This window comes from Mastigoproctus giganteus, chromosome 1 (genome assembly GCF_048544385.1).
Source record: "Mastigoproctus giganteus isolate SK-2022 chromosome 1, ASM4854438v1, whole genome shotgun sequence".
In the NCBI taxonomy this organism is placed as follows: Eukaryota; Metazoa; Arthropoda; class Arachnida; order Uropygi; family Thelyphonidae; genus Mastigoproctus; species Mastigoproctus giganteus.
The window spans coordinates 229,652,203-229,671,582 of NC_143575.1; the positions used below are offsets into that span (position 1 = coordinate 229,652,203).

At 33.8% G+C, this 19,380-nt stretch overlaps 1 protein-coding gene across 1 annotated transcript in view; it reads left to right on the top strand.

Moving 5' to 3' along the window:
• The window catches only part of Upf1 (Upf1 RNA helicase), a 294,032-nt gene extending 277,731 nt beyond the window's left edge, over positions 1–16,301 (top strand). The window contains exons 23-25 of the mRNA XM_090376241.1: positions 3,451–3,581; positions 7,123–7,245; positions 15,273–16,301. Of these exons, the coding sequence (XP_090232367.1) occupies positions 3,451–3,581; positions 7,123–7,245; positions 15,273–15,398 (380 nt within the window). The 3' untranslated portion in view covers positions 15,399–16,301. The remainder of the gene's footprint in view (positions 1–3,450; positions 3,582–7,122; positions 7,246–15,272) is intronic.
• Positions 16,302–19,380: the final 3,079 nt, after the last annotated feature.

The window sequence follows — 19,380 nt, forward strand, 5'->3', positions numbered from 1 at the left end:
TGTTACCTACTATAAAACAAATAGCAATGACAGCATCCTCTCAGTTCAGATCATTTCAAGCCAAACTAAATAAATTAATCAAGAGAGCAGCACCCTCTGAATTTCCTGTTGTTTTTTTTTTGTGACTAACTAATAGATTGAAATTATAGTTTAATAGTACTCTATAAATTTGAACTTTATTCAAATTATACTTTTATTCTTATGCTTATACTCTTACTATAGTATTGGTAGATGACTTTCATCAACAGGTGAAATACCACCACTTTGCTTATTGGAGGCTTGAAGTGGTGAAACCCTTGTTTTGTCTCTAGAGCAAAGTTTCCGGCATCCCCATACTTCTCCTTCAACCCATGCACGGTACTAAGTACTATAGGTTTTGATACCTTTCGTGTTTGGGGTTTTCATAAAAAAAAATAAAAATAATAAAAAAATAGATTACAGACTGATGTAATGCTCAATCTACAATTGATGGCATTAATCTGATGTGACATACTTTTCACATCTATTCCAATATTTCATAATAGATTAACACACACACACACACACACACACACACACACACACACACACACACACACACACACACACACACACACACACACACACACACACACACTTGTGTATTTGTATATAAAAATTGGGATAAAAGTAAAAGTTATATCAGATCAGATTAATGCCATCAATAGTAGATTGAACATTATATCAGTCTGTAATTTAGTTATTATAGTAAAAGTATAATTTGTACTACATAGATAGTGAATATGTATATAAACATAACAGTATATGGTGGGCCATAAGGCCAATTACTTAATTAACTTACGTTTGTTCAACAGTTACATTTTTAATGGAAATAGTATATATAAACAACATACAGGTATAGCAATGGGGACTTGTAGCTCATGTCTAGTCGCTAACCTCTATTTACACCATTTTGAAAGAAATTTAAATAAAAGTCTAGTACTTTACAGATACATGGATGATCTAATAGTGATAAATGAACCCAACTTTCTTATAGCTGTAGTTAACCACTACCATCCAGATTTAGAGATAATGTACGAATAAGTATAGTACAAAAAAAAGCCACCTATCTAGATATAGAAATCTATATAGAAAATAAAATATTATAGACTAAAGTATATGATAAGCGCAAAGAATTCAGATTTAAATCAATAAACCTTACACACTGGCACTAAATTCAAAGAGAATACACAAAAATATCATAGTTTCTCAAAGCATTAGACTGATTAAAATATGCAATAATGACAATAATATTATAGAAACACTTATAGAATTTAGGTCTAAGCTGTTGATAATGGATTTTCAGCTAATTTTATCGCTATTAACCTTCATAAAGCCATTTTTATTGCTATACATAAATGGCACAATAATATAAACCCAAATTACGTCATAACAAAAGTATTTTCTATATAAGTAACTCAATTTTAATATAAGCCACCACTAGTTCATATATTTTTCTATTACATTTAAGAATATTCCTTTTCACATTAGTCATTTTGAGGACTTGTACATATGTATATAGTAGGCACTACCTTTAGAGCATGTAACATATAGCTTACTCTCATTGAAAAAGTTGTACCTGTATTTGGTCTTAAGGTAGACCAAATATAAATAATCAATTTCATTTTTTAAAGGTTTTTCATTCCAATTGTTTTTGTTAATTTGCATATTAAAAAATTGAGAGCCATCTATTCATTTTCTTAGGATTTTCTCTGAATAAATTTCAAATTCTGCAGTATACAATTCAACTATAATTCCAGTTTATTAGTTAGTCCAAAAACTTTTCCAAAATTCAAAGGGCGCTGATTTTTTTTTTTTTTTTTGTTAAAATTATTTATTTAATTTATTTAGTTTGTCCTTTAGTATTCAGAACTGAGAGAGTGCTATTTTCACTAATTGTTTGGTGTAAAGTAACATGTGCTCAACATTTTCATTCTTTCAGAGTGGTAAGCAGTTTTTTCCTATTTATTTATTAAAATTGGTTATTTAACTATTCTTAATTATCTGTTCAGCATAGAACATATGCTCTTTGGTAGTAATAGGTTAATTAAACGGATCTGTAAAGATTGTCTATAATTTATTATAAAATCACATGGTATTTAGGCATTTAGAATTAGCCATCCCTTTATTTCCTTATTCTATATTTCATCATTATCTTTATCTATTAAACACCATCTGGTGTCCTCTTGTAGTCATACCAGGATCTCAAGGGTCGGGCAGTTACGCTCCCAGTATATATCCTAAGTACAATTATATAAAGCTGTTTTCTTTACTTTTCACCTTTTACCATCTAACCCTAATTTTTCATACCTCAAGATTTATTAGAGCAATTTGAGGGAGATTGAGGTACTATTACTATACTTATCCCTACTGCCTTTCTCCTTATGTCAGCAGAAGCTTTCTTTTGCATAAATATAAATCAAATAAAATTACCTCAACTAAAATTGAAAATTATGGTTGGCCCTCTATTTTCTATATTCTATATATTCATTTCGAAGTTATCTGTTGGGCTAATTGTTATTTTGCCTGTTTGCTGCTAAATTTAAATTATAACTAAATAAGCCTTTATGTTCATGTTTATTAATTGTACATTGTTAAACAAGCAGATAGCAATCAGAAACAGATAATTCTGTTAATTATTGGTAGGATATATTCAAAGGGAAGCCCTAGAAAAAGTTCCTTTCAATGTATCTATATAACAATAATTAGCTACATAATCATTATTGTATTATATAATTATATATCATTACTAATTATATGTTTATTTCCAGGGTATGGCATTGTAGACCTACACAGGCTATCATAGTCTTTATGAGTTATTGATTGGCCTTATGGCCCACCATATACTGTTATGTTTATATACATATTCAGTATCTATATAGTACATATTATACATTTCCTATAATAACTATATATATATATACAGAGAGAGAGGGGCGGGGGAAGACTTTTGGGAGAGAAAAAAAAGAGTATAGGGAAGATTAATAAGTAAACAAAAAGGGGTAAGTTTAGCGAATGTAAAACTATAGTTTTATTAAGTGTTCTATAAATTATAATCTTAGTAATTAATTGATAAGGGTATAACTGTATTTATCTTTCACTTCTGTTAATTATATTGGAAAAAAAACACAATTTAAAACTTCACACATTAACTACACTGCATACAATAACTAACCTAATTACTTTAATGCACAATTATGCTATCTTGAAAGATTGCTATTTTACATTTCTATGGTTTATGTAGTAAAGCAATGGCTTACTTTTTATGTGAACACAACAAAAAAATAAAATAAAAGTATCTTAAAGTCCAGATATAGTAATTGGTAGCTGCTATTATTGTACTCTTTTTGTTTCCTACAGACTCTTTTAATTACAATAAAATCATTGATAAAATGTAAATTTATGTTTAAAAATTTATTTTTTTTGTAACAGCACGTCAGAATCAAAGAAACAGAACTGCAATTCGTAAAACAGGCATACGACAAGTCGGAAATCAAAGAAGTGTTTCAAATGGAGCTACTCTGAATCTCTCCCAACCTGGATTCAACAGTCAAGCTAGCCAGGTAAAATGTATTGCAGTATTCATTACATTTTAATAAACAAAAGTTAACATTTATATTTTAACAAAGCATTCCTTTTAACGATTAAAAGCAATATAAAATTTAAATCTGGAATTTAAATAGTAAATATTGGAGAACAAACCATATGAAAAACTTCATTTACATAATGGTAGGACAAATACATCCTGATACAGAATGCAGAGGGTAACATATAAATTATGAAGCATGCTATTTAGGGAAATAGTATTTGTTATTAGCCATATGAAGCCATGGGCTTTTGTTGCACTAGCCAAAAAATATTAATAATAATTAATTAATTATTAAAAAAATAATAATAAATAAAATAAAGTAAACTATCTATTTGACTCCCTCCTCATATAACTTTCAAAATGCAGGATTAAACTTCCTTACAGGACATTTCCATACATTAGTAAAAATCCTTTTATAGTATTAACACTAGCAAGGACACATGATGCAAAAAAGCAAGCTTATATAGCATCAGCCAAAAAAAAAAAAAAAAACTCCTTATTTCACCCATCCCCTCTCTCCAAATGTTTGTCAAGTTCTGCCGTGAATCTATTTAAGCTATCAACTTCTACAACACCGGATAGAAGTTTGTTCCAGCAATCCACCACACGCTGGCAATCTTCCGCACATCTATCCTACAACCGTCTTTCCTCGATTTGGATTTATGCCCTCTCAGGCGATTATTCTGAGCAATAGGAAGAATCCCATCAGCATTGAGCATGCTCAAACCATTCAAGGCTTTATACACCTCAATCAGATCACCTCGCAGGTGCCTAGTCTCCAGACACTGTAATTTGCAAAACTTAAGCCTTTCTTCGTAAGAGCAACCCTTTGTTCTGTTCACTAATCTTGTTGTCCTTCTCTGTACTCGTTCCAGCGGCTCTACATCCTTCTTAAAACAAGGCCTCCAGACAGTACTCAAGGTGTGGCCTGACCATTGCCTTGTACAAGGGGATAATCACCTCCTTATCCCTGCTAGAAAAATTCCTGTATATCATTGACAAGACACCGTGAGCTACTCTTGCAGACCATCTGCACTGCTCAGAAAACTTCATATCTGCCTGCACAATTACCCCCAGGTCCTTTTCATTCTCTACCACTGTCAGTGTGGTACCACAGAGTTGATACGTTACTCTGGGGTTACTGCTTCCCATAAGTAGTACTTTACATTTGTCAATGTTAAACTTCATTTGCCACCTCTCAACCCATCTGCTCAACTTTTCTAGATCCTGTTGCACAGTGTACTGTCATTAGCGTCATTAACAACCCTGCCAACCTTCGTATCGTCTGCAAAGTTGGACATTAAGCCTGATATACCATCATCAATATCATTTATAAATTCAGAAAGAAACAATGGACCCAACACTGAACCCTGAGGGACTCCACTAATAACATTAGTCCAAGAAGAGCAGTGTCCATTGATTACCACTCTCTGTTTTCTCCCACTCAACCATCCCTTTATCCATAGCAGCAATTTGCCTCCAATGCCACACTGCTCCAATTTGTACAGCAGTCTTCCATGTGCAACAGTATCAAAGGCCTTTCTAAGATCCAAATATATGATATCAAAGTTATTCTTTGCATGTAGTTCCTTTGTGACCACATCATAGTCTCCAATCAAATTTGTCAAACAAGACTTCCTCTTAACCTGGACAAGTACCTCAAACTGGAACCCAAGATCGTGAAAAGGAATTCAAACGAGACCTGCAGTTTAATAAATGGAATAAAAATGAAAGTTTTAAAACTTTACAAAATCTGCATGCAAAGAACACTCCTGCTAAGTTTATTGGCTAATTCTGGTTTTAATTGAGAGAGAAATAGTAATAGAAAAGGATTACAGATGCTTACCGTGATCATTTCCAAGTAGTCTTGTTGTTTATGGCGGGGCATGAATACAGCTGTGCCCTTCTTAATGTCAATGTGTTACCCAAAATTAGTGGTGAGAGGGGACATGAATGCATATAGGGCGAAAAAAATCAAGGTTTACATGGTAGGTATTATTGATGCTGGAAATGTGAAGTTACTCAGAAATAGGAAACAGTAAATTTTGCTATTACATTACAATGTATATGGGATGGATAAACAGGGGATGGGGAGGGTCTTATGTTTCTCTTCAAAAGCAGCCTTTGTATTTAAATCAGCTAGATTGCTATTTATATCAGCATGATGAGAAAAGTAATCATGAGGAGGATGCCAAGGTGAATACATAAAGAACTGACTAGTTTAATAGAGCATAATAATATAGCATGGGACAGTTATAAATCAGTGGAAAGTACTGAAGCATATAATGCTATAAGTTAGTCCACATAACTGGTCAGGCTGACAAAATCTGCGTATGATAAACTACTGGCTAAAAGAGCAGACGGGGGGGGGGGGGACAGAGAGTATCTTACACACATGAAAATAGCAAATCTGATTGATCCCTTTACAAAAAATATTTGTGTGAAAGTTATTGACAACCTGGCTGATAGCCAATAAATTCCATAAGTGATTTGTATTAATTTTTACAGATGAAAGTCCATTTGTAGTTGATATCAATTTAGTAGGAGTGTGCTAGAAGAAATGCTATTGAACCTGGACACTAAAGTCAGCAATATGGAAATTACAGAGGATTTTTTATTAGAAAATGTTTTACCTTGAAGGCAGGTGAGAGTCCTGATGATTTGTAACTGTTAACAGTTCCAAAAATTGGCTTAATTTATCAAGCAACATTTTGAATAAAACAATTTTCTTTTAATTTTATTCATTAAGTGTTATGTTAATTTATTTGATCAACAAAATATCTTTTCAGTATATTATTATATTGAACAAGCAAAAATGATGAGTGGCACAGACATACTGCTCTCATTGGATCGGATGCCATTGCTTCATCCACACCAGTCGTTCAATAAGCATCATCTGCACGAGTTGTAGGCAAGATGTTACAACCACTGTGAGGTGACTGGTTTTGGGAGGGCATCAGCCCCAGTATTATTGCTCATGTGTGAGCAGCACCGCATGCACGTTCTTGACACTGTCCCAACATGAAGTACAATTCAACATACTCAACAACCACATGTTCCATCTTGCAAGGATCTTTCCTTCTGTCATTCATACATCTGTTTTTTTTTTTTTTTTGTTTTTTTTTCACAAGCTGATATGGCTTCCTTTTGAATTCTCAATGACTGCTATGTTATAGCTGTCTACAATATGGTTTGCATATTCTGATGCATCCATGCCTTTCCACTTTTCTTAATAAAAACTATATTTTCATACAAATTATTTATTTTGGATGTGTAACATCCTTAATTTCTAATTGCAAATAACTTTTTACAAGAGCGTTATATATATACTGTATATATATAAAGATAAGAACAGTACCCCGTGTATATGATGTTTTTACACCACTGCAGCTTGAATTTGTCAGCTCTGTGGTTCATCCTGTATATTTGCATTTGAAGAAATTATGAGATTTTTATTGAATTCTCTTTAGTTGCTGATGTAAATATTCTTTAATGTATTTTTCATTATTTTGCAGGATGTAATGACATCCTTTTCCCAGGGTGCTCTGACTCAGGGTCAACTGACAATGAGCCAGATGAGTCAGTCAGGATTTCCAGGTTTATCTCAGCCAGGCTTATCACAACCAGAACTCTCACAAGTAAGTTATATAGTCTTAAATATACTGATATTATATTGAAAAAGAAAAGGAAAGATATTTAAATAATTTTAACTGCTACATACTACTACTAAAGTAAAAAAGATATTAAAGATTGTGTGCATGTTGGCAGTCTTTGGTTAAATGTGTAACTAGTTTGGTAGAATAGTGGCAACCTTTGACAAGTATATTTAAAGAAGAGGTTAGAGTTAATGAGAAAAGCAATATGAACAGTTTTCAGAGTTACCAAATTGAAAGTATGACAAGTGATCGCTAGGGAGTGCAACTGGATCACAAACTTCAGTGGAAAGCAACCCTTAACACATCAAGCAAGCTGATAATTCTAGATGTTATTTTCAGAGAGTGGATATTAGAGACTATGAGAGATGGGTTGTTAATTATCATCATTGCTTCTTTTGAATGCATCTAAATAAGCAAGTGGGTTACATTCACACAGCGATTCTGCAGGATACTGTTGTTATAGAAAAATGGGTATTAGGTTCTTTTTATGTAGGATATTAAAAACATAATATGTGTTACAAATGGTACTATTTATTTTTAAAATAAATTAATAATTTCACTTTATAATATAAAATGTATTCCAACTAAAAATATAAGATATATGGAAGTAATATTTTTCTATTCTAATTTTTGATGGAATGGGCGTTTCAAAAATGAACAGCGAGACTGACTTCCTCCATGATTTCTCATCTCTCATTCCATTGATCCAATTGAGTGACAGCGAGTTTGTGCCCCTAATGTAAATGTAAAGGGCCGCTATATTAAAAGAAAACACAATGAAAGAAAACTAAACCCCAAAAAAAATCGAAAGTAAATTATGGAAAACAATAGACTTAATCAGGTATACGCTTCCATTATGGAATCGAATGGAAATGAATTCATACCTAAATTTAAAATAAACTGCATGCTGAAAAAAAGTAGTAAAACAATGAAATAAAACTTTTAATTGACCATGACTTACGAACACATAAATAAACGTTCAATTGTTGAAATGACTAGCAGAAGTTGAACATGCTTTTGAAGTTGAAGTTGACTTACAAAATTCGTAATTTTTGTCTGCACTGTTGTGTCATGATCGTTCTCATGTCAACATAAGTAACTATAATATCGTCAATGCATCTCTTAATTTTTGTACTCCTATGAAAGTCGAGATCTTCCTGCAAAATCTTTAGAAACTCGACTGCTTTTAGAATCTCTGGTGTGCCCCCTTGTTTGTTAGTTCAGGTTTCTTCTGCTCTTCATTTTCTTCTTCTTCACAAACATCTTTATTGGAGTCCATTAGTACTTCTAACTCCATTTTTTAATTCCTCCTGAAGGGAATGAATATGTTCTAAAATTTCTTCCTGCTCTATATCACTAAATCCCTCACCTCCAATAATGTTTGAAAGTTTAATAATTTTCTCAACTTCTGTCTGAATAATATTGCGGTCTTTTGAGTCACTTCTTCATTTCAGTCCATGACTTTTGATTATTTCAATGCCTACTAGTTTTGTAAATTCAGCCCAACATTGGTGCACGTTTTTATCCGGAAGTTTTTCAATTTTATCAACAAGATTTGCCTAGCTTCTTAGATAATAAGATTTAAAAGTCGAAATTGATCCCTTGGTCCAGGGGCTGTAAAATTTGTTGTGTTCGGAGAAAGAAACATAAGTTTTACATTTGGGTTGCAATCGAGAAGTATGAAAGAATGCTCTAAACGTTCAACAAGTTAGTAAACAGTGAGCCAGTCATCCATGGTTTTCTATTGGATTGCCAGTAAATGGGAAGAGAGGAATTATTTTTGCTTTTCAAAGCTGTTGAGTTTTCTGAACAATACACTAATAAAGTCTTGCATTTATAATCACCACAAGTGATTATAAACGTTACCACAAAATAGGAAAGTGGTTCTGTCCATGGTTTTCTATTGGATTGCCAGTAAATGGGAAGAGAGGAATTATTTTTGCTTTTCAAAGCTGTTGAGTTTTCTGAACAATACACTAATAAAGTCTTGCATTTATAATCACCACAAGTGATTATAAACGTTACCACAAAATAGGAAAGTGGTTTTGTCCATGGTTTTCTATTGGATTGCCAGTAAATGGGAAGAGAGGAATTATTTTTGCTTTTCAAAGCTGTTGAGTTTTCTGAACAATACACTAATAAAGTCTTGCATTTATAATCACCACAAGTGATTACAATTTCTACCACAAAATAGGAAAGTGGTTTTGTCCTTTGACACTTTGAATCCAGCTGCAACTCATTCTTCTTTGGATAAATGTGTCCTGTCAGGCATTTTTTTTTTTTTTTTTTTTTCAATAGGGTCCAGTTTCATCACAGTTAAAAATCTGATCTGCCATGTATCCTCCCTCTTCTCTTACTTTTCAATTCCTGTAAAAAAAATTTTCCACTGCCTCCACATTGGCAGAAGCAATCTCACCAACAACTTTAAAATTGTGCAGTTTTGCTCTTTTTTTAAATCTATCGAACCATCTCTTGGATGCACTGGAACTTAATTTGCCATTTGCACTAGCATCTTGAGACTTTGTGATGATAAATACATTGGGCCTTGCACCTATTCATATTAGAACCGAGAGGCACATTTCTATTCCTTTGGTCTTCAATCTAAACATTCAATAACTGTTCCATTTTTTCAATAAGCATATCACGTTGACTAACAAAAGTGGATTTTGTATTTTTTTTACAAAATCCACATGAGGACAAAATTAAAGCAACCTAATGCTTGCTTTAATTTTGCCTTTGCACTTTAATTGTTCATGTCGATGATTCATTACACTCATATTCTTTAGCTAAAGATGCATACGTTCTTCCTTGCCCTATTTTCCCCAAAATAATCATTTTCTCACGCAATGTAGGAATTTTTTTCCCCGGAATCACTTTCGGATGTAGAGTCATGATTTGAAGCCATTATATTAGAGTTACTATTGAAATAAAGTATGCCGACCAAGCTAGCCGGGTGGGTAAAGTACCTGCCTAGCAACCCAAAGGTCTCGGGCTTGGATCAAAGTACTGCAAAAAAACCTTGGGAGGTGCATTATGGCCACAGAAGCCATTGTGCTAACAACTACCAAATAAAAAAAATATATATATATATATATATTAATTCACTCTGACAAAACACACACAAAATGAAGTTGCTTTTCACTTTACTTGGAAACTCACATTGACATTGTCACTAGCAAAGACTCAAGCCAACTAAGGGGTTGCTCAAGTATTATGAGCTTGAACAATATTTCTTAGTTGGTATGCAAAGCCTAGTAGCTTCCAAGATAAGTTCTTTGAATGCTTCCCATTTTGAATTTGCTGTTGGTAACATCATCAGTTGGTCCCACTGTATAGAATTTAAATACTGTCTCAGTCCATCGTAGTCACCTTTATGAAAGCAATAACCCTTCCCTTTACCCCTAATGGTAGTTACCTCTTTGAGTAAATCCCACTTCAGCACACTGTGATCACTGCCACCTAGTGGTTCATTTATCTGCAGATTCTTAATGCATGAAGAATCACTACCGATAATCAAATCAAGAGTATTACTCCCTCTAGTTGCCTCCCGAACATGCTGATGTAGAAAACAATCATCCAATAAATCCACAAAAGCCTTGCTAGTGTGTGAGTGACCAACCCACAAATTCCAGTCAATATCTGGGAAATTAAAATCCCCCATTATAAGACTCTGATTTACTGGCCCACTCTATTTCCCTGTACAGTTTCTTATTATACTCATTAGAGTCATTAGGCCTATAGCACGCTCCTACTTTCAGTTTTGATCTCCCAATGCTTATGTCACACCAAACTGACTCGACATTGCACTGTCCAGCGATATCGACTGGCTTCACTTCCTTGGATTTTATGTATTTCTTAACTAATAGCATAACCCCTCTTCCCTTCCTATCCTGTCTATCCTTTCTGTAGACATTGTACTCCCCAAATTCCAGTTCTGCATTCCTTATATCTGTGTGACACCACGTCTCTGAAATCCCAACAATATCTGCCCTTGATGTGTTGAGCAATACCTCAAATTCATCAAATTTATTTACTAAACTCGTAGCATTGGTGTTACATGCAAGTATACATGCACCTGTTCTTTTTCTTAGCCACCCTAACATCTACCCTGGGAATCATCCCAGCAGTCTCTGAAATATCCTGCATCTTATTTTCCAGGCTGCTGCTCATTCCAATAGAAGCAGTGCAAGAATCACTTTCACCTTTGCCAGTGGCTACTACAATCTATTAGTCCTTGTATCCCCCCAATCTAGCAATTTTCCGATCCACCTAACACTGCCTCGATAGCATCAGCAAACATTCTTGCACCCTTTCTATTTAAGTGTATCCCATCCCTGTAGAAGCAGTCTCTCCTGTTAACAAGTACAGACCAGGCTGAAAAAAATTCTACCCCTTGAGCCTTGCACAATCTTTCCAGGGCCGAATTGATCCACAGGGCTCTCATCATATACTCCCTCCTGTCGTGTCTGGGCAGAATTGCAGACACTTTCAAATTCAACCCTAATTCATGGCTTTTTTTTCAACAGTGACCTGTACTTGTTAAGTAATTCCGCCAGTCTCCTGCTCTTAATATCATTAGTGCCAACGTGTACAATTATATCGCCTTTTGTGCCCTTAAAAGATGATATCCGCTCTACAACGTCATCAGCCTTTGCCCCTGGCAGACATACCCTGGTCCTGTTCCACCTATCCTTTTTACAAAGAATGTTTCCAGTTTCCCCTGACAATAGTCACCAATAACTAATAGTTCCTTTGGGACCAGCGCATTCTGCCTTGGGGGCTGCCGCTGTGTTGCATGATGACCAAGTGCAAGCTCTGGCATTGGTGTGGGTAGCTGAGAGCTTGATGGGCCCCTCACTTTTAATCCTTCGAGGGCATCCACCCTGTCCTTCAAGCTCTCATATAGGCCCATAACAACGCTGAGTTGTCGCCTGATTTCCTTACACTCCTTGCATCGCGCACACACAAAGACATCCCCCATGGCAGTATCATGTCCCGTACCCGACTGCTCCACAAACATCAAGCAAGTAGTGCATTTTAAAAGGCTGTGATTCAGAGGGCAACTGCCCTCCTCAGTTCTCCCCTGAGCCACAGCACTCCCATTAGCTTGAACCTTTTGCTTTGCTGCTCTGGTCTGAGTCATGATTTCAATTAATTTCAATAAAATTTCAATTTCAGTACAAAATTAAAACCCTAAACTTGTATCCCAACACAGTTATAACACTATTTATGTTTCAGTATCGAGTGTTATCTACGAAATCCCTTTATATAACTTCCATATCAAGTTAAGTATTAATTATTTATTTTTACTAATTATTTATGTTATGTAACCTAAGTCGTATGTATAGTTAAAAGTACAATTTAATTGACAATGAAGTTCAACAAGATTAATAGATTTTACTGATTAATTGACAATATTATGTACTATACTATATTAAGCTTATGCTATCTAGTTCGAGATATTTTGTATCGCGTAACAATGGCGGCAATTTACGAACGGTAAACACGTGGATTTGATACCCTTACCTGGCCGCCGTAGCCTAGTGGTTAGGCGAGGGGGTGCATAAGTACACGTGCCTTGAGTGACCGGGGTTCAAGCCCGTGACTGCTGAATACGGTGCTGTTTCTTGTATTCTGTCTATCTTGTTAACTCCTCTGACTGTTTGGTCGTCCCGGAGTATAAACAGAAAATTTATTATTTATTATAATACCTACAAAATCTCTATCTAAGTTACTTTAAACTAAGTATTGTAAATAGGAACTACTCTAAAAATAAGTTAAGATGCCAATTTAAGCTAATAAAACAGAAAATAAATCAGAAAAAACTTCTCTGTTCCAGGAGCGGCAAAAGGCTACGTCTGCACAGGCTACCCTCATTCTCTGCTCTCTATATATATATTGTATGATAGAGGAGATTCCAGAGCTTTGCTCTGATGACCAAACAAGATTTTCACCATTTAAACCTCCACTAATCTCTGTAGGAGTATATTCATTGGTGAGCTGTGAATATTTTAACAATGGGCTCACATTTTTTCTGACTTATTTATTACTGGTTTTACAACCAGATAAATATTTCTGACAAGAAATTAACTATAATACTTAAATTAACCAGTTACAAAAACAAAAAACATAAAAATCACAGATTATATGAAAAAGTTATAAAAATATTCATAAAAAACTTATTCTAAAAATTGCCGCATAGAATAATTTTTTTCATTTTTATGTGCTACAGATCTGCTTGGCTCAGTAGCTGAGCACTGATTATGGAGGAAAGATTCCAGATAAAACTGAAACAACAGTTTGCTGTTTAAATTTTAACTGTAATATGCAATATTTTAATTTTTTTAATATAATAATTTTAATATTATTCATTACACTGAAGGGCTCTCTGAAGTGGATGGGTTGAATAAATTGAAGGGAGAACTAGACAAATTCTTGAAGGGCACAGATGGATGAACTATTATTTATTTATTTTTTATTTTTTTTTTTTTTTTGGTTGATGCTATACATCATTTATCATTACAGGCAACTGTCAGTTTATGAATTAGTTCTGTTCCAAGACGTTCGTTATGTGTATCTTGCATTCCTGAGCTGTTACAATACGTATTGTGTACGTTAGCAGCCATTTTAAAACATTAAAACCATGTACTAAACATTCAAATGGTCTATACGTTTTATTATAATGTATTTGATACTAGAGAGCTATTACGTGCTCGATATTTCCTATATTCTATTATATTATGAATCAACAGGGCTTACCTTTATTTTTTGATATAGGAAGCTTCTTTTCCAACTCGCTAATAATTCATGGGGAAGGCGATATCAATTTTGCAAAACATTGTCATAAAGTTAGATTTTGGGGGTCTAAACAGGCTAATAATTAAGGATCGATTTTTCTTTTTGGTCCTGTGGCTGGAATTTTGAGTTAAATTTAGGGGAATAATAATTGGGTAAGGGGCGGGGGTAGGGGTTATTCTCTACATTCCTTAAGTTGGACTAGAACTTTTCGGGGCATCATGTTCACAGGAAGAGAGTTACTCACAATTAATCCGAAACTTTTTTTTCTTTCCTTATGTTGTAGTATTTGTTCTTCACGCATGCGTATGTGCGCATGCGTGAAGAACTCAGCGTCACGGGCTTGAACCCCGGTCACTCAAGGCACGTGTATTTATGCACCTGCGTGGCTGACCACTAGGCTACAGCGGCAATATCTTCATCAGAGTTTAATATTTTCCACATAAGTGACACTAGGTGCAAACGAGGTAGATGGTAGGGCATCTGATAATAAAGAAACAGCTAGGTTTTCCACTTTATTAAAATATGTTTTTATAGAAGATTGCACAGTTAGTTTCTTTTTTTCCTTCAAAAATCTCACTGTAGCATGCTAGACAGTCATAAATGCCTCTTTTCACTTTTGCAATTCTTTCCATATTTGCATCTTCTTCAAAGATTGCCAACCCCTCAGAAATTGATTTAAAAGCTGCAGCCATTTTCTCCCATGCAAAAACATTCTATTCGGCATGACATATAAACCAGTTTTTTTTACTGGCTAGATTAGTTTTAACCAAGAACAGTTCAACATAATTATCATATAATAATTTTCTGATAATTATTGTAATAAATGCATTTTTTAAAAGTTTATTTAAATCTTACAATTATGTTTGCTATACGTTTGGCATTTTGTTTTATAAGGAACTCTATCTATTGGTGACTAAAAGAAATTTTTGAATGAATTGGACGTTCGTTATAGTGAATGTTCATAAGCTGAGAGTTGCCTGTACTACTACAAACTATACCAAGACTGGATTTGCAGACATTTCAACAGTCCTCGGCAGTTGAATATATTGCAGAGAAGTTACTGTCTATATGATATTAACAGTACAGCTGTTTATTAGATGCCCTTATATAAATATTTATACTTATGAAATAAGCAAGATTACTGTGTTTAACATTTTATTCAATAACTGTGTGTATATATATATATATATACTTTTTTCTTTTAATTATAGGACCCTTACTTGGTGGATGAATTGCGTTCACAGACAGAAGGAATGCTCTCCCAAGACTCTACATATCAGGGTGACAGGGCTTACTTTGCTGCTTCTCAAGGAGGGCAGTTCTCCCAGCCATATTGATCAATAGTGGTAATAAGCTGATCAGGGGCTAATGCCTACCGAGCAGTGAAGTAGTTCACTCATGCTACCAGCGACGAAGAGGAGGCTTCAAGCTTCGCAGAACCTGAAGAAATGGAAGGCATATAGCAGTGGTCTTTGATGACGGTGTGTCCAGTTGCAATCCCAGCCTACCTGCCAGCCACATGGGGGCCTTATCGCCTTGAAACAGGATGCAACCCCTGGAGCTGTGCATCAACACCGAGTGCACATCCCACATCTTGGAAAATCAATGCACTCACTGCTCCATCATGCGCAGGTTACATTCCATATACCTGCAGAGTATCTGCTCTGACCTTTATGGCAGTCTTGGGCTTCTGGCAAGGTATAGTTGTCAGTATAATCGGTCAGGATCTGGGCAAAATCCTGAAAAGGGCAAAGAATGACTTTGGTTGCAAATGAAATCTTGGATAAACGTCTTATATCCCTTACTCCTTTCCTTTCTGATCTTGTGTCAAATGTTTATTTTTTGTTATGTTAACTTTAAAAGCAGATGGTATTATTATTTTTTTTTAATATGTTTATTTCTGCCATTTGTAACCAAAGCTTTCAGGTCCAGCCCTATGTGTATGTGTGTAAGAGGGAGTGTGTGTGTGTGTGTGTAAGAGGGAGTATGTGTGTGTGTGAAAGGGAAAAAGAGAGAGAATGTGTGTGTGAAAGAGAGAGAGTGTGTGTGTGGGTGGGCATGCACGCACGTGCATGCGTGTAGGTGGGTGTGTGTGCACGTGCGTACTTTAGTAGAATGTATAGGCAAGTGGATTGGTTGATGAAAGAGTGTGCATGTATGCTCCTGCATCTGTAGTTCTGCCAGGCTAAATGTGTCTTGTCTATCTGCTTCTTTTTTTTCCCTCCTTCCCTCTCTTCTTCTATATATATATATATTTTTTTTTTTTAATTTAATTTTTTTTTTTTTTTTAAACACCTATGGGTTATGGGCAGGGTCCACTGGCAGGGAATCCTGGGCACTTTTTAAATTAGAATAAGGCCCTGAATTGCATTTGGTCAGTGGAGAAGAATTGAAAAATTAGAATGATTAGGTTAATTTTACCTAAAGAAATAAATTATATAGCTTTAATCACATTTGATTATAAATGTTATTTTGCAGTTCTTGCATATTCTAGTTCTTTGTGTGTATGGTGTTTTCAGTTTCAAAACCAAACAGTTAATAACAGTAATGGCTTAATCAGAAAAAAACTAAAATAAAAAAGATATTAAGGGATGGTTTGGTATAATCCAGAAGGATTGTTAAAATTTTTTGTATTTATTTATATACTAAATAATGTAGCCAAGGCGCACCATCTACTTTCCTGCTTTATTGCTACTAAATTGATCACTACTATTTCTGTTCTTGTCTTTATGTATCTTTAGCATAAAAGGTTAGCATTGTATACAGCAGAATTTACTTTTTTTTTATTTATTTATTATTTGTTTTTTTTTTTTTAGATCAATTGTTGATAATGTGAAAATCATAAAATATATTAACAAGTGGTGATTGGGGCCTTGGCACACTCATACCTGCCATGATGTTAAAAACAGTTCTTTATTTAAAGTAAAATAACTTCACTTGTTAAAAAATGTTTAGTATTTGTTCCGTCATTCATCCTAAATATTTTATTTCATAATAACTTGGAAGGAATCTAGCTTTTGTTTTTAAAAAGTAATAAAAGGTACAAAAATACTTTTCTTCATTTGTGAAAATATTTTAGATATTGAAATTAAAGGGGAGGGGGGAAACAGAGCATTACATTCTAGGGGCTATAAAAAAGAATATTGAAAGTGCGTTACAAAATAAATAAATAATAAAGAATAACTAGTTTCCTTCCAAATTTTATGCTGTTAGTGTAACTTGCTATCCTGCTTTTCCTCATCTGAATAAATCCCTGCACTTCACTTGTCGTCTGTCACATCAGTAGTTCAAAATGAGTGTGTCATTCTTTATATATAGTTAAATGGTAATAAATACAATCTAAAATATCCTGAATTGAAATTTGGTTTGGTATATCTTAAAGGAATATGCCTTAAGGAATCTTTTACAGAATTTTTCATACACCATTTCATTAGCACAGCTGCATGTCAATTATTTGGTTGTTTATGCAATATTGCTAATTCATTAAATTTGTACGCTTAAGTATGCGACAATTTGAAAATATGTTACAGTGGTCAGCTGCCTGGTTGATAAAATTTTAAATGAAGTTGACAGAGGTGCAATTTAGTCACTTCAATTTTATTCATTGTGGTAGTGCCTACAGTTTATTTCATTAATTTTTAATAAATTACATTTATCTAAACTTTGTCATTCACATTTATATTTTTTGTTCATAAATCTTAAAATTAATGTACTTTGGGAGTTTGAATGAAAAAAAAAGTTTCTAAGAATTTTCATTTCATAGGTTATTTTAAACAATTTCTATTTTTAAATGGTAACAACATGAATTGGTGACATTTTCAAAACAAGATCAACATTATTTTCATTCAGCACATATTCTAATTATACTTTATGGAAGTATAGCCTGAATCAGCATACCTGAAGGCATTAGAGGCATTCCCATTAAAATATGGTTTTGAAATCTTATGATGATCGTTTGATGAGGTCATCTTTGGTTTAGTTATAGTGAGTTGCTCTAAACTAATTTTATGGTAGCCTCTTAAATTGAACTTATGATTTTAAGCTGTTATTATTTTCTTGGTTTGGGAGGATTTGTTGGGTTTGTCACTTGATTGAAGAGGTCTGGGTTTGAATCATATCAGATCAGAGAAGTTCTGTAAAAGTCCTCTTTACCAGATCTGAAGTCAGCTGATCTCAGAGAAGGGGGGACCGAGAAGAATTTATATCCATGAATTATTCTAGACTTTTTTAAATTACACAATATTCAGATCAGCCCCTGAGTGCAAACAGTTGTGCAGACATTGCACATAGATTACAATATGGTGTGAGATGTTAATGTACCTTATGAAACTACTAATGACAGTAAACAGGAGGATTGAGTACTTAAAATTAACAAATGGTTAACATTTGAAAGTGTAAAGGAATTGTTGGAGTATTTAAGATATTTCAATACCATTACACATAAAATATTTATATTGTGTAACATATACCTATATTTGCACCTGAACTGGAAAAGAATAACTTGGTCTACAATAAATAATGCCCAGAAAGATGATAGATATCCTGTTTGGAAGCTTTCTTGAAAATTCATTCTTTATTCAAGTACCTTTTTAACTTTTCAATCTGCAATCTCAATAATATCTTAATAATAATAATCATGTTTTATAACATGATTATTATTTTTTTTTTTTTTTATTTTTTTTTTATTAGCAAAGCAGAAAGGCTTTTAGCATTAGTATAGCCATCCAGTGCAAGGAAGCCACAGGCACCAGCCCAAAAAAAAGATAAGAAAATACAAATTATGAACTTCCCTCCTCATGTCGGTAACTATTCAGTTAATCTTTGAATTTCTTCAAACTGTCAACTTATATATTTCATATCTATGTTCAATCTCTATTGAATGTAGATGAAATAGCCTTATCCCACAAAAAAAAAAAAAAGTTTAACTACGTAGTCAGATCTCAGTTATCAAATTAACCAGATCGATTTTTCCACTGATTAAAAATGGCCAGGCATCTACATCATCCATCATCTCGGCCCTCCCAGAAAAATACTAATTTTGAAACAAAGAAGAATCAGTAATAACATCACTAGACTTCAGCTTTTACTCAGATTTTACTCAGTTTTATAATAACCATCTGTAGTTGAAAAAAATGCCTGCATCAGAAAAACCCTAGTACAGTAAACCCTCAATTTAACGGATATTGGATTTAATGGACCGAACAAATAATAATATAGTAATGTACATTACTGTATTATTATTTGTGTTATTATTAAATAAAAATTAATAATTATACCTATTTCCATTATAATTACCTACTTTTATTTTTATAATAAAAT